This window comes from Pelophylax lessonae (genome assembly GCF_965119305.1).
Source record: "Pelophylax lessonae genome assembly, chromosome: 2".
Classification (NCBI taxonomy): Eukaryota; Metazoa; Chordata; class Amphibia; order Anura; family Ranidae; genus Pelophylax; species Pelophylax lessonae.
In genome coordinates, this window is record NC_138769.1 from 203,052,939 (window position 1) to 203,078,123 (window position 25,185).

The following is a 25,185-nucleotide window of genomic DNA, read 5'->3' on the forward strand; positions in this document are numbered from 1 at the left end:
TAATGTATCATGTCATGTTTTGCGTACTTTTTTGAATTTCCCACCCGGTTCCGCCCCCCTGCATCATGGCGCTTGCAGAGAAGGGAACCCGGAAGACGGATGCCGGCATCGGCCGGAGGACACAGCGGGAGGACATCAGAGTATTGTAGGGACAGGGTCAGTTTCACTACAGGGTAACCCTAAGTGTGGCTCAGGGTTACCGCTTTTGGTACTGAAAATTAACCCCCGAGTCACAGTCAGGATTACCGCCAGGGAGGTTAAAAGGCCTGAACAAAATAACATGTTTTGGCTCCTATAAACATGCATGGGGGTTAGTGCTTCATTCAGGTCCCTCTGATTTTTCATTTGCTTTGACAAACCTGTTAACTAAATTGTTTTGGTCATCCCTAATGAGAAGCCTTGGCTAGAAGCAGCTGAGATGTGTACTGGATGCAAAGAGCCAGCCTGATTACTCTTGTGATGTGAAGTGGAAAACGCAATACACTTGGGAAGCATTTGTTTTTAGTCTTTGCTTCTTTTGTTTTCTTATACACAAAGTAAATTCAGATTATTCCAGCATGTTTGCTTTGCCAACATGATAATGAATGGGTCAGGCTCATGGTATGAGCAGGAAAAAATGTGATTCTAATCTCAGATGCAGAAAAACAAACTAGTGTTAGATTCCTTATCAGTTTAACTGCATTTTTCATTTTCTTACATACATGTTATGTTTTAGTTGCTTTTCAGTATGGAAGTAAAACAAAATATACACTTCCTGATTTTTGTTAAACAGAAGGCAATCCAAAGGGTCTGTTATTTGGCTTAAACTTTTACTGCCATGGACTTAAGGCTAATATCTGCAGCAGCAGGGGGTTTAAGGCCTTATTCAAAGTGCTGACACCCATAGTCTGCGAATGAGCACCTTGTTTGTGTCGCTTTAGTGGCCAGGTTCTGTGTTCATGTCTATTGGGATGCAGGGGCTGGATAGATTAAGCCACTCGCCTCAAGTTGATAGGCATGTTGGTGAGTGGCCTGGAATGCGCACGGCTTGCTTTCGAGGCCGCTCATCCCCATGGTTTCAGTCAAGGCACTCTTCATGGACTACACTCTTCACGGACTACAGGGGTCAGCTCCCATCTGAATGAGGCATTCGAATCCCCAGCTGCTGCTGGCATAAGCCTTACATCAGTGGCAGTTAAAGAGTTAAAAATAAATAAAACACTCTTTAGATTACCTTCTGTTCAGCAAATGTACCATGTATATTTTGTCTTACTTCCATTTCGAAGAGCAATAAAAAACATATAACATGTATGTAACAAAATGAAAAATACCGTTTAAATGAAAAGGAAGCCAGCACTAGTTTGTTTTCTGCATTTGAAGTTAGAATCCATTTTCTCTATGGTTCGCTGATAGACACAGCTTCTCTCCTCTTCTTATACATGGTTGAGAGGGTTTTTAGCACCACCTACAGGAGTAGGACACTAGGCAGAAAAGAGCTTGGTACCTCCAATGGGGCAGTACATTAAACAGGTGGTGAGAGTATCTTCCTCCCACAGCTCAAAAAGGGGAAGGAACCATGCCGGGAAGACCTGGCCTTCTTTCTCAGCTCCCAAGAGGAATTTTTGATCCCCTGGGTTTGGGGAAAAGACTCAAACCTTTCAATCTTCAAGCTTTGCTGACCCCACAAGTATTCCAAACCTACAGATAAGTCCACCTCAGCATGAAGCTTTCCCCATCTTTCTCTGGGGTGGGGGGTTGCGGTCGCTGATTCGAAAGATCCGTTCCCTTTCACCTTTGCAGTTTGGCAAATAGTAATATTTTTCAACCAATGTTCACTTTTCGCCCTCGCGCCTTTGGGCTCTGTACATGGTGGTACAGGACCTGCTTTGTCAGGGCAGGATTAATCCTTTATCCAAACCAGAGCAGTTCCACAGATTTTACTCCAATCTGTGCTTGGTCCCCAAGAAGGAAGGGTTTGGCCCCACAATGGATCTCAAAGCCTGGTACACCTTTGTGCAGGTTCAAAATTTCAAAATGGAATCCATTCACTCGTTGGTGGCTTCTCTTTATCAGTGGTATTTCCTGGTCTCCATAGACATCAAGGACGCATATCTGCACATGCCTATCTGCAAAGGCCATTCGTGTTTTCTGTGCTTTGGGGATGCACATTATCAGTTTGTGGTGCTTATTTTTGATCTGACCTTCACTCTCCGGGTATTTAACCAGGTTTTTGGCCCTGGTCCTTGCCTTACTGAGACAACAGGGGGTTGCCACGATTAGTACCTAGACAACGTACTGGCCAAAGTGTTTTTTACCTGCTGGACAAACTGTGGAAACTTAGACTGCGACCCAACTGCTCTTGTCAGTGGTCCTTTTTGCGATCATGCATGCTCCTCGGAGTCTGATTAGGAGGACTCTGCAGAAGAAAATTCTATCAAACTGGGACAGATCTCCTGTCTCCCGGGACAATCAGATTTGTTGGGAAGGTCAACAAGGGCCTCTCTCCTCTGGTAGCTCTGGTCTCTATTCCTATGGGATGGGAACCCCTTTTCCCTCTTCGTTGTAGTCACGACATGCCAGTCAATCCAGCCGGGGAGGAGTCCTAGGCTTGAGTTAAGCATAGGTTTGCTGGTCTCCAGGGGAAAGTTCAACTGCCTATTAGTGTCTTGGAGATTTGGGCAATCTGGGTAACCCTGGAGTTCTGGACAGATCATGTCTGGGGGCCTCCAGCCAGGATCCAATTGGACAACACCTCCATGGTGGCTTGTTTCAATCACCAAGAGGGTGTATGGCGATGTCACTGGAGGTATCCTACACTCTCTGGTGGGTGGAAAGGATTGTTCTGGTTCTCTCAACTGTGCGCATTCCTAGGATCGAAAACTGGCTAGCGGATTATCTCAGCCATCAGATGCTGGAGCAGGGAGAGCGATCCCTGCACCTGAATGTGTTCCAGCAGCTCTGCCTATGCTGGGGAACTCCAGGTGTGGACCTGTTGGGGTCATGCCTCAACAGGATGGTTCTGAGGTTTGTGGCAAGGGCAAGGGATCCAGTGGTGGATGCAATAGATGTGCTGGGGGGCACTTTGGGCTTAGTATCACCACATTTATATTCTTCCTCCTCTCACACTGCTCCAAATGGTAGAAGCCAAAGGGGTTCCAGTCATTCTGGTGGCTCCAGACTTTTGGATTTTGCAAGCAAATGGTTCTTTGCCTGGCTGGGGGTAGCGCTTTTTATCCCACTTTGTTGTTTGTATGCCTTTTTAGCAATACCTTCTGCCCCAGGGTCCAGTCTTCCACCCTGCTTTACTGGCTGGCCTTGGTGGCATGGTTATTAGGAGCCAGGTTCTGAGGGGTTTTTGGGTTCTGTGATCTCCGCAATGTGAAAGGCGCATAGGTTTTCTCCTCAGAAGATATTTTACCGCACCTGGAAGGATTATATCACTTGGGGCAAGGCTCTGAGGGTTCACCCTTATTCCTTCTTGGTGGCTTTGTTATCTGCCTTTCTCCAATGAGTCGTTGACCAACAGCTTGCCTTAAATATCATTAGGGGTCAAGTCTCTGCCTTTGCTGTCTTTTTTCCTGATTCTACTATCCTCTATGGGGTTGCCACCGTGTGACTTGAATTTGGTTCTTTTGGTTCTCTAGAAACCCTCTTTGGGGATATCCCCTTGCTTGTACGCTCTTAGAAAGTTGCCTTCCAGGTTGTCAACACATTTGTGCAGCAAGTGTGAGAGCTGGTGGCCTTGTCTTGTAAGCCTCTCTATCTCATTTTACACAGGGATAAGGTGGTTATTATTCCCTCTTCCTACTTTCTTCTGACTGTGGTGTCGGATTTTCATCTGAATGAGATTATTATGCCTCCTTCCTTGTGCCCTCCACTGTCACACCCTAAGGAAGTGGCGTTACACTCCTTTGATGTGGTCTGGGCAGTTCGTGTTTACTTGCCTGTTATGGCCTCCTTTCAGGGATCCAACTCTTTGTGCTCATGGACAGTTTGAGGAAGGGCATGGCAGCCTATTCTGCCACCATTTCTTGTTGGATTTGGGAGACGGTTGCTCAGGTGTATGCCAATATGGGGCGGGCTCCTCCCTTCACTGTTACAGCGCTCTCTATCAGGGTGATTAGTGCCTCCTGGGAGTTTCAACATCGGGCATCTGTGTCTCAGGTTTGTAAGACGGTGACTTGGTTGTCTTGGCACACCTTTACTAAATTCTACATGGTTGCTGTGTTGGCATCTTTAGATGCTAGTTCTAGCTGCAAAGTATTGCATATTGCTGTTTATGGCTCCTGTGGGCCCTTCAGGGTAGTTCTGGGTGTTGGCCTAGTTGTTCCTTCTGTTTGGTTTGCCCACCCCTCCTCATAGTACTGTTTGGAGATTACCCTATCAGTCATGGATAAAAAGACTAGAGAAGCTGTATTCATCGACAAACAATAGAGAAACTTTTTATTACTCGCTGTAAAAAAAACCTTTCTCTGAGTTCATTGTTGGACGGACACAGCACCCACCCCTCTGTTGAAAATGTACTTTTCACACTGCTTTAAAACTAACTGGTTTACGTAAAATAGAAAGGGGGGGTTTTATCCCGAGAGGACAGCCCATAGGAGGTTCTGAGTTATTTTCTGCCTAGTGTCCTACTCCTGTAGGTGGCGCTTTAAAACTCTATCAGTCATGGATAAAAAGAGGAGAGAAGCTGTGTTATTCAATAAACTCAGACAAAGGGATTTTACGGCGACACAAATCAATTTTTTTCCTGCTGTTACTCTGAGCTTGACCTGCTCATTATCGTACTAGCAAAGCAAACATGCTGAATGGCCTGAATTTACTTTGTGAATGACGGAAAAGCACAGAACAAAAACTTTCTTGCAGCGCATTTCCTTTTCGCAAATTACTTACTACAAAGATTAACTAGTCCGTTCCCTTGCACAGTCCCCCCTCCCCCCCCCCCCCCCCACTGCATATCATAGCTCTCTCCTCTTCTGGGAGTGTCTAATTACTTTCTGTGCTGGCCCAGCTCCTCTTCTCATACCTTCACCTATGTACATAACCTTTTACGTAGTATGCTGGGGAGCAAGGAAGGGGAATACTATAGAGCAGGGGTGTCAAACTCCATTTAATCGCGGGCCGCATCAGCATTATGGTTGCCCTCAAAGGGCCGGTTATATCGGTAGGATTAGATGTTCAGAGCCTCCCATGCACCCTTACATCAGATGTCAAGAGCCCCCCCCCACCATCAGAAGTCAAGAGTCACCCACTCTTCCTTGCATCACAATGCACACCCTTACCTTGTGCTGCTGCCAGGAAGAAGATGCGGGTGGATCTGGGAAGAAGTACAGGGTCTGGAGAACCAGAGGAGGCCTGGAGTCAGCTTCCAGAGTCTGCTGAATGCGGGGACCAGGGGAGGGAGAGGCAAGGTAGTATTGCGGCTGCACAGAGAGGAGCAGGATCTGTAGGAGTTCTGCCCTCCTCTCTGCTGAGGACTGCTGAGAAGGGGGGGTGCCTTTCTGCAGCTGCACAGAGGAGTGCAGGATCTGGCAAAGGAGTTCTGTCCTTGTCTCTGCCCCCACCTTGTCTCTGTAGTCAGCAGCAGAAAGGGGGGTGCAGCAGCAGCAGCAGCAGGAGAGGTGCGAGGGTCTCATGAAATGGCCTGGGGGGCCACATTCGGCCCGCAGGCCTTGTGTTTGACACCTGTGCTATAGAGTGTCACTTGAGAGACAGCTCTGAATCTGTTGCGGCTGACATCATATCCAAGATGGCGGAACTCAGCAGCAGTCTCAGAGATTTTTGATGTCTAAACAAGGGAGGTTTTTTACAATTAAATAACATGCATAGGATACATTAAAAGCACATATAATCTTGAAGGAAGATGTTTGTTGAAATAAATGGTCTGGCGACAGGGTCTCTTTAGAAAATACTCATTTACATAGTTAGTGAGGTTGAAAAAAGACATAAGTCCATCCAGTTCAACCTATGATGTGTGTGTGTGTTTGCTTTTAACCGTACATTGTATACCCCTGTATGTTGTGGTCTTTAAGGTGTCCATCCAATAGTTTTTTGAAACTATCAATGCTCCCCGCTGATACGACTGCTTGTGGAAGAGAATTCCACATCCTTACCGCTCTTACAGTGAAGAACCCCTTACGCACTTTAAGGTTAAACCGCCTTTCCTCAAGTTTTAGTGAGTGGCCACGTGTCTTATTGTATCTCCTTTCTCTGAATAGTTTGTTCCTTATGCTAGGGTCGCCAGTACAGTATTTGTACATTGATATCATATCCCCCCTCAATCGTCTCTTCTCCAGAGAGAATAGGTTCAGTGCTTGTTGTCTTTCCTCATAGCTGATGTCCTCCATTCCCCTAATTATTTTTGTTGCCCTTCTCTGGACTTTCTCCAGTTCCAGCACATCCTTCCTGAGGACCGGTGCCCAGAACTGGACAGCATACTCCAGATGTGGCCGGACCAGAGTCTTGTAGAGTGGAAGAATAATCTCTTTATTTCTGGAGTGAATCCCCTTTTTTATACAACCCAGTATTCTGTTGGCTTTGCTTGCGGCGGCTTGGCATTGCATGCCACTGCCAAGCCTGTTGTCTACCAGTACCCCCAGGTCCCTTTCCATCCTAGACTCACCCAGAGGTTCCCCCCCTAGTGAGTAGCTTGCTTTCTGGTTTCTGGCCCCCAAGTGCATTACTTTACATTTTTCTACATTAAATCTCATCTGCCATGTAGTTGCCCACCCCGTTATTTTGTTCAGGTCTGCTTGCAAGATTTCCACATCCTGCATAGAAGATATTGGCATGCCTAATTTAGTATCATCTGCAAATACTGAGATTGTACTAGATATCCCCTCCTCTAGATCATTTATGAATAAATTAAACAGGATTGGTCCCAGGACAGAACCCTGGGGGACCCCACTTTCCACACCCGCCCAATCCGAGTACTCCCCATTAATCACCACCCTCTGTACTCTCCCCTGGAGCCAGTTCTCTATCCAGGTACTCACCTTATGGTTCATACCTACCTTCCTTAGTTTGTACAGTAAGCGTTTGTGGGGAACGGTGTCAAAGGCCTTTGCAAAGTCCAGATACACCACATCCACAGGCTTACCTTTATCTAAGTGGCAGCTCACTTCATCGTAGAAGGTTAATAGATTAGTTTGGCACGAACGATTTTTCATGAATCAATGCTGATTACTACTTATAATACCGTTTTCATTACTAAAGTCTTGTATGTGGTCCCTTATCATCCCCTCCAAAATTTTGCAGACTACTGATGTTAGGCTGACCGGCCTATAGTTACCCGGGATATATCTCGGCCCCTTTTTAAATATTGGTACCACGTTGGCTTTTTTCCAATCAGCTGGCACCATACCCGTCTGTAAACTATCCTTAAAGATCAAGAATAATGGTCTGGCAATCACCTGGCTGAGCTCATTAAGAACCCTTGGGTGCAAGCCATCCGGTCCCGGGGATTTATTTATGTTAAGTTTCTCTAGTTTAGCTCTAAGTCTATCCTCTGTTAGCCATGGCGGCACTTCCTGAGGTGTATTATTTAGTTCGGCCTTACAAGCGGGGTTCGTGTAGCCCCCCGATTCCTTTGTGAAGACTGAAGAAAAGAAATTATTTAACACTTCCGCCTTTTCTCTGTCCTCTGTCCTCTGTGGCCATTTTTCCTTTATCATCTTTTATGGGGCCAATGTGCTCTGGCCTCGCTTTCTTACTGTTTATATACTTAAAGAACTTCTTGGGGTTCTTTTTACTCTCCTCCGCTATATGTCTCTCGTGTTCTATTTTAGCCGCCCTGATTTCGTCTTTACATTTCTTATTACACTCTTTATAGTGCTTAAATGCTGCCAATGACCCCTCAGTCTTGTATTTTTTGAAGGCCTTTTCTTTAGCTCTAATATACATTTTTATGTTGGAGTTTAGCCACCCAGGGTTTAGTTTTGCTCTTTTAAATTTATTTCCCTGTGGAATGCACTGGCCCACCCCCTTGTTAAGTATGCTCTTGAAGCACTCCCATTTTTCCTCCGTGTTCTTTGTTCCCAGGGTTCTATCCCATTTGATATTTTCTAGCAGCGAGCGCAGTTTAGGGAAATTGGCTCTTTTGAAATTCATTGTCCTTATATTACCCTTGTGTTTCCTATTACTGTAATTAATACTGAAACCAATTGACCTATGGTCACTGTTCCCTAAGTTGTCCCGTATTTCTATATCCGTGAGCAGGTCTGTATTGTTGGTAATCAGTAGGTCAAGTACCGCATTGTTTCTTGTCGGTGCATTCACCATCTGACCCATGAAATTCTCCTGCAAAACATTTAGGAACTGCCGAGCCTTGGCTGAATGCGCGGTTACTTCTGCCCAGTCTATATCAGGATAATTAAAGTCCCCCATTATAATGACATTTCCCATCCTTGCTGCCAATCCTATCTGTAACATGAGGTCCGCCTCACCCTCCTCCCTCTGGTTGGGGGGCCTATAGCATACGCCCAATATTACCTTCCCCACCGTGCCTTTCCTTTGAAGCTCTACCCATAGGGATTCTGCCTCGTCCATAGCTCCATTATTAATATCATCCCTCATATTTACCTGTATACTGTTCTTAATATACAAACATACCCCTCCCCCTTTTTTACCCTCTCTATCTCTGCGATAAAGGGAATACCCCTGAATGGTCGCCATCCAGTCATGAGAGCTGTCAAACCAAGTCTCAGTTATCCGCACAAAATCTAAGTCCTCCTCAAACATCAGCAGCTCCAGCTCTCCCATCTTGTTGGCCAGGCTTCTGGCATTGGTATACAAGCCTCGTGATTTTGATCGGTTACATTTATCCTCATTTGATGTTTTTAGGCTGCTCTCTTGATTTTTCCCCGTACCCACCCTGGGTATAGGAGCTCCGAACACCCTACCGCTAATGCCCCCATTTCTGCCCTCTGAAAACTTGCTTTCCACTGGCTAATTCTACATCTTTACCCTCCCCCCCATTCCCTAGTTTAAAAGCCCCTCTAACTTTTTGGCCATCCTCTCACCCAGTACGGCTGCACCCACCCCATTTAGGTGCAATCCGTCCCTACCAAAGAGCCGGTGACCGACTGAGAAGTCGGCCCAGTTCTCCAGGAACCCGAAACCCTCCTTACTACACCAGCTCCTCAGCCACTCGTTAACTTCCCTAATCTCCCGCTGCCTCTCTGGTGTGGCTCGAGGTACAGGTAGTATTTCGGAAAATACTACCTTGGAGGTCCTAGTCCTCAACTTAGCGCCTAAGTCCCTGAAATCGTTTAGGACTCTCCGTCTTCCTCTGCCTATGTCATTGGTACCCATGTGTGCCATGACAGCTGGGTCTTCCCCAGCCCCACCCAATAATCTGTTCACCCGATCCGCGATGTGCCGAACCCGAGCGCCCGGCAAACAACAGACTGTTCGGCGCACCCGGTCTTTGTCACAGATTACACTGTCCTTCTAATAATTGAGTCCCCTACCACCAGCACCTGTCTTTCCTTTCCCTTTCTCCCAGCCTCAATGGAGGAGTTCTTCCCCTGGCAGCTAGGGGCGTCGCTCTGCTCCAGCAATGCTGGTCCCTGACTGGTTTCCCCAACATCACACAACGGGGCGTATCTATTGGGGTGCTCCAGCCCAGGATCAGCCTCCTTGCCTTGTCCCCTTCTACCCCTCCTAACTGTCACCCCTCTACTCTGCTCTGATGCCTGCACCTCCAATACTCCGCCCACCTCTGTGCAGGCCCCTGTCTGCACCTGACTGGTACGATCCTGGCTCTCCTCCGGTATGGACATTCGTCGTGTTGTCAGCTGCTTCCCTAGATTCAGGACCTGAGCTTCCAGGGAAGCAACGTGCTTACATTTTGCGCATTTGTATTCGCCCTCGATCACATGTCTGAGGAACGCATACATATTACAAGATGTACACCGAATCGCATCTCCACACCCGCCGGGCATTGTACCTACTATCTAATCTAATGGGGATTCAGCGATTTAAGTCTATCCTATGTGGCTATTTCCTGGCTTCCTAACGCTACCTTCTCACCCTCTGGTATTCCGCTCCACTCACTTGACACCCGTCAGTCACCCAACACTCACAATCTCACAGCCCGGTCAGACGCACAACGCTGAGTCGCACAGCCCGGTCAGACGCACAACACTAAGTCACACAGCCCGGTCAGACGCACAACACTAAGTCGCACAGCCCGGTCAGACGCACAACACTAAGTCGCACAGCCCGGTCAGATGCACAACACTAAGTCGCACAGCCCGGTCAGACGCACAACACTGAGTCGCACAGCCCGGTCAGACGCACAACACTGAGTCGCACAGCCCGGTCAGACGCACAACACTGAGTCCCACAGCCCGGTCAGACGCACAACACTGAGTCGCACAGCCCGGTCAAACGCACAACACTGAGTCGCACAGCCCGATCAGACGCACAACACTGAGTCGCACAGCCCGGTCAGACACACAACACTGGTGACGAATGTGAGGTATATAAGAAGAATGTGCTCACTTTGAACACCTAATCATTTTTTTTTTTTTTATTATGTTATTTTTCATGCAAGTGGCGGACTATTAAAAGTGAACACAGCGTTACCTTATTTACCAACATTCATTTTGCAAAGTGCACAGCTTCCCCTTTAGTAAATCAACCACTTTGTATTAACTATATGTTTCGAGGTTCACCATTTTAATTCAGCTTTATCTTGTGGCTTTAACATTTTAAAAAATGTAATTTATTATATAGGGGCTAACCTGTTAACCACTTTTTTTTTTCTAAATCAATAACTAGAATTCTACAGCGAATACAAATCTCATACTCCAATCCCTTGATAACGAAGGCCGGCTAAAGTATTTTTAGCTACCTGTTAAATTGAACTCCGAAAAAGTGATTTTTTTTTTTTCCAGTGGTCAATCTTTTCCCAGCATGCAAAGCCCAAAACTCTTCGATGACTTCTAAATCCTCTTACTCCATTACGCGAGGAAACTGCTAGCACATGAACAGAAAAAAGCTGCAAACATGGTGATAGCAGTAATCTTAAAAGCTCTCACTAGCTTAGTATGCTGCAGGGTATCACGGTAATGAATGTGTTAAGCTGAAGAAATGATCTTGATCTATACTCACCTTAGGCTTTCCACATGCGTTCCTACATGTATGCATCCTAAGTCAAATGCATGGTTACTGTCCCTGTAAGAAAAAAGGATTTGTATGTCGCTTTCAGATCAGAGCTTCTAACAGACGATAGATGGTGACTTGACTTCCCACTAGAGGATCTTCCTAATACAAGCAATAAGGGAATGGGAGTGCTGCAGCTGCTGGTTCTCAGTGAGGATAGCCTCAAAGAAGCCAGTAGCAATCATTTGGGGAAAATCTAGATGTGCCTACGCATTGATAAAGCATCCTCTCAAACCTTCCTGTTACAGCCAAAATTCAGGCCGCTCTGACTGGCAAAGCTTTGACAGTTCCTAATAGTGCCAAAGCTTGCCTGCTACTTCCTACTTCCTGCACATTCCTATTAACCAGTGAGGCTGCCCCTCCTAGTGATGGACTAAGGAAACATCTGAGGGGGGGCTTAGCAGGAATCTCTGAAACTACCCAAAAGTGTCAGAGGTTTGCCTGTCAGAAGAGCCCAGTTTGGTCTGTGACCGAAAGGGTTTCAGACTGGTCTGAGGTAGTAAGCGGGGTCCCCCAGGGCTCTGTCCTGGGACCAACCTTTTATTTTTTTAACCAATTTATTCATAAACAGAATTGAGGATGGGATCAGTAGTTCAATATCAGTTTTTGCAGATGACACAAAATTGACCAGGGCAATAACTGCACAGCATGAAGCAGATATCCTACAAAATCACCTGGACAAAATAATGGAGTGGGCAACGACATGGCAAATGAGGTTTAACGTGGAGAAGTGTAAGGTTTTGCACTTGGGGACTAAAAACCTAAAAAGACAATACACGTTAGGAGGGGAACCCTTGGGGGAATCAAAAATGGAGAAAGATCTGGGAGTCTTGGTTGATGATAGACTAGGCAACAGCATGCAATATCAAGCGGCAGCTGCCAAAGCCAGCAGAATATTAGCATGCATAAAGAAAGGGATGTATTCCAGAGATAAGTCTATAATCCTTCCACTTTATAAAACTCTGGTCCGACCGCATCTGGAGTATTCTGTCCAGTTCTGGTCGCCAGTCCTCAGGAGGGAAGTGTTGGAGCTGGAGAGAGTCCATGGAAGGGCAACTAAACTAATTAGGGGATTGGAGGACCTTAATTATGAAGAGCGTCTGCAATCGCTCGATTTATTCTCCCTGGAGAAGAGACGCCTGAGGGGGGACATGATAGCAATTTATAAATATCTCAATGGGGATCTCAGCTTAGAAAAAAAGCTGTTCAGTCGAAGGGATTGCATGAGGACAAGAGGGCATACAATGCGATTAGAGGAGAAGCTTTTTAACCTCAGGCAACGTGGGGGGTTCTTTACGGTTAGGGCTACAAGATTGTAGAATTCTCTACCACAAGAGGTGGTTTCTGCATGAAGTATGGTGGCTTTCAAAAGACTCTTAGACTTACATCTCAAGGATCAGGACATTAAGAGCTATGTGAGATGATTACAGCCACACACACCTACACAGGTTGAACTGGATGGACTATTTTCTTTATTCAACCTCACCTACTATGTAACTATGTAACTATGTTTAGGAGCCTTCTGAATCTATGGGCATGTAAATCTAGATACCTACAGTCTATACCTGCCCCAGTTTTCTCCCCTTTCCCCTAATCCAAGGGTTGATTTAAAGTGGAACTAAACCCATCCATTTGTTTCCTAAAACAGATACATTCAAGACATGCCGTGAATGTTGACGGTCACAGTTGGTAGTGCTTTCAAGCAGCTGTTAAGCCATCAAATGGCTGGCAATATAACTGATCAAATGTGCAGCACCATGGCAACTGCAGATCAAACAGAGCCTAAGATGGCAGCTTCCTTGACTGTAAAGAATAGAAAGGGTTTAAGTCTGCTTTACAGTAGAAGTTCACCTTTGGAACATGATTCATGTTGCACCCGTTTATAGGGTGGAACATGTAATGTTACAGCATCTGCACCTTCTTCCCCGAATCCCCCCTCCCTGTGAGAGCGGGTGAGGGATCTTCTCCCCGTACCCACTGTCACAATTTGAAAACAGCGCGGCCATTTGGGGCCCACACGACTGCGTCATTCATTCAGTTTCTTGTGAATGAATAGACTACAAGTACCATCAGCTTGTAGTTCTTAATGAACTGCGTGGTCACTGCTGAGCGCTCTTAAGTAACTGCCTGCCGGTATCCAAGGTACAGGTAATCAGCTATCCTAAGAGTCTGCAGGATCCTGGCATTGCATCCGCGATCTACTGATCGCGGATGCAATGCTCTGCAGACTCCTTTTTACCTGCAAATTTTTATTTATTTTTTTTTTTTTCAAAAGTTAGTCTTTAAAGTGATTGTAAAGTCTGTTATTTAAAAAAAAAAAAAAACGGTTATACTTACCTGCCCAGCCTAGATCCTCATCTTCTCGGGTTCCTATTCAGTGTTCCTGGTCCCTCCCTCTTCTTCAGTGCCCCCACAGCAAGCAGCTTGCTATGGGAGAACCCGAGCCGAGCCACAGCTCCCTGTGTCCATTCAGATACGGACCCACAACTTGGCCCTGCCCCTTTTCTCTCCTCATTGGTTGACTTACTTTGATTGACAGCAGCAGGAGCCAATGGCGCCTGGGGAGCTTAGACACTCCTACAACATTCCTGGATCTAGAGGGACCTTAGGTAAGTATTAGGGGGGCTGAGGGGGTTGCTGCACACAGAAGGATTTTTATCCTAATGCATACAATGCATTAAGATAAAAAAAAAAAAAAAACCTTCTGCCTTTACAAAGTCTATTCCTTTTTCCGAAGAAGCAGGTAGAATTTATGCAGACATTTTTACAGGCTCTGAAAAGGGTGTATATGAAAGTTGCTATCTTGTATGAAAGCATTGAAGGGAGTATGTTTGGCAAGTAAGCAGTGGTCTTTCTATATGACTGAAAATAAATTTTTCATTTTGTGTCCGTCTCGTTCACTGCTATTGCACTTTTCAAAGACAGATGACCCTTTTTTTTCTCTTACAACAAATTACCTTTTGAACCTTGTATGACATAAACTGGTCATTTATGAAAGCTTTGATTTTTCCTGCAGAAGGCAAGTCACAGACCTATAATTGTGATGACTTCTAATTTAGTGTCCTCAAATGACAAAGTCAAGAGGTTTCTTTATGAATGGAGCAATGTCTGATCCTGTTCCTTAGTCTTAGACTAATGAGATCATTAGTAGAAGGCAGAACATCTGATTGACAGCATATCGTTTTGTTATGGCTAGTGCCTTGTCTCAAGTATGAGACAAGGCACATGATCCAAAAATTAATCTTAAAGTTTTTTTTTTTTTTGGACCTAAAGAAGAAAATAATGCATTTAGAAGTTTAGAAATATAACAGGCATTGAAATCCAACTGCAGTCAACAATGCTTTTTTGTTTTTAGTTTTGGCTATACAGCGCCTTGAAAAAGTATACCCATTGAAATTTTCCACATTTTGTTACAACCAAAAACGTAAATGTATTTTATTGGGATTTTATGTGATAGACAAACACAAAGTGGCACATAATTGTGAAGTGGAAGGAAAATGATAAATGGCTTTCAAAATTTTTTACAAATATCTGAAAAGTGTGGTGTGCATTTGTATTCAGCCCCCTTTTACCCTGATACCCCTGACTGGAATCAATTGCCTTCAGAAGTCACCAAATTAGTAAATAGAGTCCACCTGTGTTTAATTGAATCTCAGTATAAATACGGCTGTTCTGTGAAGCACTCAGAGGTTTGTTTGAGAACCTTAGTGAACAAACAGCATCATGAAGGCCAAGGAACACACCAGACAGGTCAGAGCAAGGAGAGCATTAGTCAGAGAAGCAGCCAAGAGGTCCATGCTAACTCTGGAGGCGCTCACAGCTCAGGTGGGAAAATCTGTCCACAGGACAACTATTAGTCGTGCACTCCACGAATTGGCCTTTCTGGAAGAGTGGCAAGAAGAAAGCCATTGTTGAAAGAAAGCCATAAGAAGTTCTGTTTGCGAGAAGCCATGTGGGGGACACAGCAAACATGTAGAAGAAGGTGCTCTGGTCGGATGAGACCAAAATTGGTCTTCTTGGCCTAAAAGCAAAACGCTATGTGTGGCGGAAAACTAACACTGCATATCACCCTGAACACACCATCCCCACCGTGAAACATGGTGGTGGCAGCATATTGTGGGAATGCTTTTCTTTAGCAGGGACAGGGAAGCTGGTCAGAGTTGATAGGAAGATGGATAGAGCCAAATAAAGGGCAGTTTAGAAAGAAAACCTGTTAGAGACTGCAAAAGACTTGAGACTGGAGCAAAGGTTCACCTTCCAGCAGAACAATGACCCTAAACATACAGCCAGAGCTACAATGGAATGGTTTAGATTAAAGCATATTCATGTGCTAGAATTGCCCAGTCAAAGTCCAGACCTAAATCCAATTGAGAATCTGTGGCAAGACTTCAAAATTGCTGTTCAAAGACGCTTTCCATCCAATCTGACAGAGCTGAAGCTATTTTGCAAAGCACAATAGGCAAACCTTTCACTCTCCAGATGTGCCAAGCTCGTAGAGACATACCCAAAAAGACTTCCAGCTCTAATTGCAGTGAGAGGTGGTTCTACAAAGTATTGACTCGGCGGGGGGGGGGGGGGTATACACACATGCATGCCACACTTTTCACATATTTATTTGTAAAAATATTTGAAAACCATTTATCATTTTCCTTCCACTTCACAATTATGTGCCGCTTTGTGTTGGTCTATCACATAAAATCCCAATAAAATAAGTTTATGGTTTTGGTTGTAACATGACAAAATGTGGGAAATTTCAAGGGGTATAAATACTTTTTCAAGGCACTGTAATGAGGAATTTAGGGTGAAAACCCCTTAGGTTTAAAATGTGGGCTTGGTCCTCAGCAAGGAGATTTGCACTTAATCATATTTTGTGAATATATGTTTGATGCCCATCACATCGAGAAAAAGACCAAGCAGCAATAAAATCCTGATAGAGTACCTAAATCCTTCTTATTCTCCCGTGTCCTTGGTTTTCCCCTCATTTCCTTGTCTGTGTAATAGACAAGGAAATGAGCAGGAAGATTTTTGCCCACTTCCTCCTGTCTGACACCCATCAAATCTTTCAAACAGGGACACAGACAATAAATGTTGAAAAAAAAATGTTCCCACTGTATGCAACATTAAAAATGTTAGTGACTAGAGTTGGGCTTTAACTACAGAGACTGGTTTTAGTCCTGTGAATTTGCAGTGTTAGGACTATCTGCACATACTTTTTTTACTGTTGCTGTGTAATTATTCCAAAGTTATGGGAGAAATAGGGTTTTGTATGGCATCTGCCCATCCTCGGAGGCCTTGCATGCCAAAATCCTCATCTCGATTTGGCTGACTGATTGCGGATGCACGGTGAATGCTTAAGTCCCCATTGTCTACAGAAAAGAAAATGACTGGGTAGTTCTCTGTAATTACAATTGCTTTCATCAGTTAGATCTGCTTATTCATTCAAAGGCTGTTCCTTTCCTTTATTAGGACGTATATGGCCAGCCTTTGGCCTCATTCATGCTGGTAAAAGTCATCTGGGAAATATGAACAACTTTTATGCTTCCCAGATGACTTTTCCTGTGTTCGGATGTTCTTGCTGTAAGGCAGGTTCAGTTGAGTTTTGGGCGAGTTTAGTTACGTTTACATGTGCTGTAAGTATGCTTGAAAGTGCCAGTGTGTATGTGGTAGAGCTGCACAATTATGCGTTTTAAAAAATCGCATGTCCTCGATTCCTACAAAGCTGTTCTCTGCGCACTCACAGCTGGCAAATGTTTATTAACATTGTTAAGGGTGCTAGATAACTATAAACACAATGTTTTACAATGTATCATTTCCTTCTTTTAGATCAAAGGAATGAACTTCCATCTGTAAATGAGGGCAGTGTAACCACCTAAAGACTAATGGTGCTTTTCCACTGCATGGAACCGAACAGTTCGGCTCGCTTTTGTGCTTTTCCACTGCTGGTACTGCATGGTATGGTGTAGGAACGGTTCGGTACGGTACGGTATGGCGGCGCTTTTCCACTACATGGAACCGAACGGTACGGCTCTCTAAAACAGTACCACCTCGATTGTGGTTCCAAGAGGTACCATACCGGTACCATATCCCACAATCCTTTGCATGCAGCTGACTGTTTGTCACTACTAGCCACTGATTGGTCAGAGAATCGTTGTTATCCCACCCACTATCCCACCCACTTACTTTATTACTACTTTAGTGGAAAAGCAAACCATACCAAACCGTACCGAACCGTTCCAACACCGTACCATGCGGTACCATGCAGTGGAAAACCAAGCAGGGCCAAGTAGAGCCGAGCCGGTACTTGCAGTGGAAAAGTGCCATAAGGCTCCTTTCACATGGGCTTTCCGATCCGGTTCACCTGTCAGTTTTTCAGGCGGACCTTATCGGATGCTCCATGCACCCCTATGGAGCAGCGGATGTCAGCGGAGATATCTCCGCTGCTATCCGATCTGATCCTGTCCGTGAAATCCGGACGGATGGAAACCCTATTTTCCATCCGTCTGGAGCATTGGATCGGATAAGATCGGATGAAAATGGACAGGTGGACCATTATCATCCAATCTCGGCGATCGGCGGATCGATCCCCGCTGAGCAAAACTGAGTCCGACGGGAGCACCGCTCGTTTGAAAGGGGCCTAAACCTTTTTCTGACACTTGTTGTTTACAAGTTAAAATTAGTATTGTTTGCTCGAAAATTACATAGAACCCCCTGACATTATATATATATATATATATATATATATATATATATATATATATATATATACATTTTTTTTTTTAGCAGAGACCCTAGAGAATAAAATGGCGATCATTGCAATCTTTTATGTCACACTGTATTTGCGCTGAAGTCTTTCAAACGCAGTTCTTTTGGGTAAAAAGTACACTTTAATGAATTTTAAAGGAACTAAACAGTAAAGTTAGCCCATTTTTTTTGTATCATGTAAAAGATGATGTTACGCCAAGAATCGTGATCTTTATTCAAAGTAAAAAAATTGTGATTCTTTTATCCAGAATCTTGCAGCTCTAGTATGTGGCATATATTTTAGCCATTCAAGATCTCCCAGGATGGTTTGTTTAATTTCTTATGTTCACGTATACCCACACTTGAAGGAGGCAAATTGCATGGAATCGATTTGATCCAAAACTGATCAATGACAGAGGTTTAAAATTTAGCATATTGTAATTCCACATAGAAAATTGCATAGCAAACCCTATGTTTTTTTTATATATTTTTAAAAGTTGATTCTTATTTTTTGTGTTTTCTTTTAGATCAAGGATACTTTCCTTAGGACATACACTGAAGCTATTCAGAATTACAACGGCAATGATGAAAGGAGTCGTGCAGTTGATGATGTTCAGAAAAGTGTAAGTGGCTAACTTTGCGTGGCTCTGGCCCTTTCAGTTACAAATAATATCTTGGCTAGGGTAAAGCTGTATACATACAGTAACTATATCCTCTAGAAACAGTACAATGAATCCAATAATTTATTCCTTTACAACCATTAGAAATATTTTGACATGCCTAAGGAATTTGAAGCCATATAAGTGCACTGCGTGTGTTACTTTTTAAAAAAAAATTTAATGTGTGCCAAGGCTACATTTACACTAGTGTTTTCTTTTGAAAAAGACTGAAACGCATTTGACTTGAATTTTAAAAATGCATTGCAATGCACTTTGCATCAGTGTGCTTAAAAATGCAAGAGAATTCAAATTTTATAGGAATTTTAAAGTCTTATTTCAGTGTAAAGGCACATGCTTTGAATCCGGCAAGTGTAGATACAGCCCAGTTCATTTTTCAAGGGACATACCCCCCTCCTTTTGAACCAGAAGAAGAGAGTAGATCTCCCAAAAGCTTGTTCTTAACAATGAACTGTCAGTGCAAATAAAAAAGTAGCAAGGATTTTGACAGGTTTTCAGAGCCACAGATGTTTCCTTTGATGGCTTCCTTCTTCTATATGTTTTAAAGTTCTCCCAGTTAAAATTGGATTGACATTGACAGTAGCAGTGACTTCAAGAAAAAAAGGCTTAAATATCAAGTGTCCAGGTCTTAATCTAAAAGCTATTATATCTGTCTCACAATTTAAATACAGGAGTATCTAAGTGTGTTATGACATAGACAGACTAACACAATTTTTTTGAAACAATTTTAGAACCTAAGGCCCCATTCATACCCTTTGCATTTTAGGTGCCGTATGTTATAAAAAAAAATCCTTCTTGTTGGTGCCTTATAATTACCTTTAAAGAGGAATTAAACTCTGCATTTCTTTTTGCGATTTTCACTCCATGTGATATGAAAACTTATTTGCAATCCTTGCCTCGGTATAATGTATACATAATTGTTGCTTTCTTACTGTTTTTTTAGTAGTTTGTAAAAAAATGTTTTCTTCTGGGATTCGGCGGCATCATCTTGAGATCTGTTTACGGATTCATCTTTGGATGTCATTTCCGCCCTTTCTTGATTCCCCTGCTGAAATCCTGCGCATGCGCGATCATTTATTACCCAAGCCTCTTACTTGAGCCTCTTTCTTCAGATGATTGCCGCTATAGGTTTACTCGCCTTGTGACGTCACACAGTCACATGGGGAGATTTAGGAAGTTGGGAATGAAAGCCCAGTCTCACGAGTCTGCAAAGCTGAGCAGAACTCTCATACACAGCATGCTGTGGATGGGGAAATGGCACACAGAGCCATGCCGTGAATCACAGGACAAGAAGCGCATGCGTGGTGATGTAATCAAACATTACGGGATGGATTGCAAGCAGATGAAACAAGGAGATTTTCACAGGCAGCGATCAATAGGTTTATTTAGTGCAATGTGCTGAAGTTGCATTGGAAAGTTTACAACCACTTTTACCACTTCTGGACCAGAAGGTTTTACCCCCCTTAATGACCAGGCCATTTTTTGCGATATGGTACTGAGTTATTTTAACCACTTAAGCCCCGGAAGATTTTACCCCCTTCCTGACCAGACCCTATTTTGGGATTCGGCACTGCGTGAATTTAACGGACAATTGCACGGTCGTGCGATGCTGTACCCAAATGAAATTGACGTCCTTTTTTCCCCACAAACAGAGCTTTCTTTTGGTGGTATTTGATCACCTGTGCGATTTTTATTTTTTGCGCTATAAACAAAAAAAGAGCGACAATTTAAAAAAAAAATAACAATATTTTTCACATTCTTTTATATGAAATTCCCCCCAAAAAATGTAAAAATCTAAATTTTTTAACATTTTAGGCAAATTTGTTTTCTGCTACATATGTTTGGTAAAAAAAATCGCAATAAGCGTATTTTGATTGGTTTGCGCAAAAGTTATTGCGTTTACTAACTAAGGGAAAGATTTTTGTCATTTTTATTGTGTTTTTTTTTTTAATGAGTAATGGCAGTGATCTGCGATTTTTTTGCAGGACTGTGACATTGCGGCGGACAGATCGGACCCTTGACTGACATTTTTGACACTTTTGGGGGTACCAGTGACATTACTACAGTAATCAGTACTATACATATGCACTGTTACTGTAAAAATGACACTGGCAGAGAAGGGGTTAACTTTATTAGTGATGCAGGGGTTAAGTATGTCCCTAGGGGCGTGCTTCTAACTGTATAGGGGTGTGGTTAGTTATGTAACCACAGAGACATACGATCCTACATAGCAAGATCGTATGATCTCTGCAGTTAGATAAGGGAGAATGACAGGCGGCTTTGTTTACATTAGCCGCCTGCCTTTCTCCCTCTGCAACGGGAGATCGCAAGTGACCGGTGGACATCGGGTCCGCCGGTCACACGCGCTGACATGTTAGGGAACGAGTGGGGGCGGGAGCTCGCCCCCTAGAGGCTCTCAGGCTAGCGACGTAGTACTACGTCACTTTGCCTGTACGGGGCTGACTGCCGCAGTAAAGATACTGTGGGCGGTCGGCAAGTGGTTAACTGACAATTGCACGGTCGTGCGAACCTGTACCCAAAGAAAATTTAATGTCCTTTTATCCCCACAAATAGAGCTATAAACAAAAAAAGAGCGACAATTCTGAAAAGAAAAAAAACAATTTTTACTTTCTGCTATAAAACATTCCCAATAAAAAAAATTTTAAAATCCAATTTTTTTCATCATTTTAAGCCAATATGTATTCTGCTACATATTTTTGTTTAAAAAAATCCCAATAAGTTTATATTGATTGGGTTGCACAAAAGTTATCGCGTCTACAAACTAGGGGAAAGATTTATGTCATTTTTATTTTATTTATTTATTTTTTACTAGTAATGTTGGCGATCAGCGATTTTTAGCAGGACTGCGACATTGCGGTGGACAGATCGGACACCTAACTGACATTTTTGACACTTTTGGGGGGACCGGTGACATTAAAATATGCACTGTTACTGTACTAATGAAGCGGGCAGGGAAGGGGTTAACACCAGGGGCGATCAAAGGGTTAGATGTGTCCCTAGGGGGTGCTTTCTAACTGTGTGGGGGATGGGCTTGCTGAATGAACACAGAGATCTGTTTTCCAAAATAGGAGGAACATAGGATCCCGTGTTCATTACTGACAGAACAGTGGTCTGCGTGTTTACAATGGCAAACCGCCATTCTGTCTCCATGGGGAGTGATCACGGGTGACCAGCGGACATTGTGGCTGCCGGACCCGCTGATTGTCTCCCCCTGTAGCCAATTGGTGTGTGCGAGCTCCCCCACTACAGGACAGAACCGACTTACTGCAGTAGATGTACTGCTGGCGGTCGGCAAGTGGTTAATAAATAAATAGGGCAGAAGAAATATGCTGAAAGCAAACATAAATTGACCCAGCGCCACACCTCGTATTCAAAATTAATTATAAATGATGAATAATATATGTATGCACAAGAAATGTGAAAAGTCCGCATGCAGAAATGTCCACGTGCAATGCTGATATAGGAATAAATAACGTGAAGAAAATCCATGTATCGTGCTCATCCAAATACTCTTCAAGTGCCTAATCACTCAGTTTCTTATGTGAAGTAAACACACCATGTGTCATACACCTTGCCACCACTAACAGCTCACCTCCCGCTTAGACAGGGGCGTAACTACAGGGGTTGCAGGGGTTGCAATCGCTACCGGGCCCCATGCTCCAGGGGGCCCGGTAGCAAAACAGTGGGTGAACCTCTAGGATCTCAAAGGTCACACTTGCGACCGGGCCCTGGCATTTCACCACTGTGGGGAGGCCCCAAGATTGCAGGAAGGGGGCCCACTGCAGAACTTGTGAAAGGATCCTGATGCGGGACCATAATAAAAGGCCATGCAATGAGAGCAAAGAGCCCCAGGATTAGTGGGAAGAGCCCCGGGCTTGAAGGGAAGGGCCCCGGCCAGGGGTCTGGGGGGCCCTTCATGGTTTCTTGCATCGGGGCCCTGAAGGTTCTAGTTACGCCTCTGCGCTTAGACCCATAAACAATAGGTCATATGCACTTGTCCCTTTAAGGGTTTTTAGCAAATGTGACTTACTCTAAAAATGCTCTCCTCTGGATCCGTTCACACCATGTATGACTCCCACAATTCCACTTATAATGATTCAAAGGTAAAACCTACAGACGATCATAGTGTTTTCCATAAAAACCCCAAATGTTATAAAATCTTATAGATAAAACTGCACTCACATTTAAAAGTGCACTAATACTGGTGCACAGCAGACAAATTGCATGTGTTAACTATGCAGACCACCAGAGGGGGAATCACCATTAGAGGCTACAACTTGTGGATAAATAATTCACCACTGTCCCCTTAGGGTTCTGATCCTCACTCGCAGTTTCTCCAAATGGGCTCAGCTGGCCCATGTGCAAGAGCCCATATAGGGTACATATTTTCAGGTCATATGAACATTTAGTACAGATGAGGTTTGATATTTTGACATCATTATCTTACAGAAATTATACAGTGGGTATAGAAAAGAATCACATTGTTGCATTGCAACCTAAAAATTAAGACAGACAGTTTTTGTTTTATCCAGCTGTATATATAGCAACTTATAACATCCAAGTCAAACACATACCACCAACAGGTCAGAAAAAAATAAAAAAAGGATCAGAGCTCTCCTAAAAACTCAATTAGTTGTAGCCAATCACCTTCTCAATAGCACACAAGGCCATTTGACTTTCAGCTGTGATCATTTTGATTAGCTCAGCATGGGAGCATTTCAGTCCCATTTCTGTTTCCTGGAGCATTTCAGTCCCTGGTAGTGCAACTGAAGCAAACAATCAACTATGGGTGGCAAAGCACTGTCAAAAGATGGCTGGGATAAAGTTGTGGACAGGCAGAAGGCAGGAGATGGATACAAAAACATTTCAAAGGCTTTATCAATGCCTAGAAGCACAGTGAAGTCTATTATTAAGAAGTGGAAGGCATTCGGTACAACACAGACTTTCCATGGATCAGGACATCGCTCCAAACTGGATAAAAGAGCCAGTAGGAAACTTGTCAGAGAGGCTACCAAGAGGCCTATGGCAACTCTGAAGCAGTTGCAGGAATTTATGACACAGAGTGAGTGGTCATTGTGTGCATGTGACAACAATATCACAAATTCCCCACAAATGTGGCTTGTATGCGAGGAATCCAAGAAAAAGCCACTCAAGAATAGCAACATTCAGTCGTGACTATGCTTTGCCAAATGCACCTTGAAGATTCTGAAGCCACATGGAAAAAGGTGTTATAATCAGATGAAACTAAAATTGAATTATTTGGCACGAATACCAAACAATATACCTGGCAGAAATCCAGTACAGCTCATCATCCAAATAACACCATCCCTACAGTAAAGCATGGCGGTGGTAATATTTTGTTTCTCTGCAGCAGATACTGGAGTACTTTTCAGGATAGAAGGAAAATGGATGGGGCAAAATACCATCAAATTCTTGAGGAAAATCTGCTGCCCTCTGTCAGTTGTTAATGAGAAGAAGGTTTACCTTCCAACATGACAATGACCCAAAGCGCACAGCAAAACTGACCACACTGGTTGAAGGAGAAAAATGTGAATGTCCTTGCATGGCTTAGTCCGAGCCCAGATTTAAACCTCATTCAAAATTTGTGGAATGATTTGAAGACTGAAGTCCATAAAGGTCACAATCAAATTTAACTGAATTTGAGCAGTTCTGCAAAGAAGAGTGGGCAAATATTGCAAAGTCTAGATGTGCAAACTTAGTAGAAACATAGTAGTAGAGTTAGGGCTCTTTCACATGGAGCGGACCGCATTGCGATCCGATCCGGCACTTTTTTTTTTTTTCACGGAGCGGATGACACTTGTGTCATCCGCTCCGTATGTCCGCATATCATCCCATCCGTTTGCGGATGATATACGGACATAATGTATGTCTATGGGCATTGCGGATGACACCGCTGACATCCGATTTTGCATCCGTTCCATTTTTTAAACGGAAGAAAAATAGGGATCTGTTCCGTTCCAAAAAACGGAACAGAACTGAAAGGATGAAAATCGGATGTCAGCGGATGGTCATCCGCTGACATCAGCAATCCCATTGACATTCATTATGTCCGTATATCATCCGCAAAAAAAATAGGATGATATACAGACATGAGGAACGCCCGGGTGAAAGGGCCCTTAGTTAGCAGAGACATCCCAATAGACTAAAGGCTGGAATTAAAGCAAAAGGTGGTTCAACAAAACGCTGACACAAGGGGGTGATCCTTTTCCAACTCGGTGAATCTGTTTTTGATTTTTTTTTCTGACATGTTAATGTGCTATATTTCACTTGTATGTTATAAGTTGCACTGAGTAAATGCAGCTGGATTAAACAAAAAACGTGTCTCTCTTCATTTTAGACTGGAAAGCAACAAAATGTGATTATTTTAAAGGGGGAAGGGGTGATTCTTTTCTATACCCAATGTATCTACCTATACACATATAGGGTGCATACATATCACGTCAACATTCTCTACAGATTTGGTTTTATATAGTGACAGTTGTATCCTAATGATCTTAGAGGAAGTATTTCTGTTCCAGTTGTTGTGTTGAGTGAATATAGTGTACTGTGCTAAAGGAAATACATTCAAAATTGATAA

At 43.7% G+C, this 25,185-nt stretch overlaps 1 protein-coding gene across 1 annotated transcript in view; it reads left to right on the forward strand.

The window, feature by feature from the left end:
* TSPAN7 (tetraspanin 7) overlaps positions 1-25,185 on the forward strand; it is a 255,825-nt gene that overhangs the window by 202,873 nt on the left and 27,767 nt on the right. Inside the window, exon 4 of the mRNA XM_082245443.1 lies at positions 18,417-18,512. Coding sequence (XP_082101569.1) covers positions 18,417-18,512 — 96 coding nt within the window. The remainder of the gene's footprint in view (positions 1-18,416; positions 18,513-25,185) is intronic.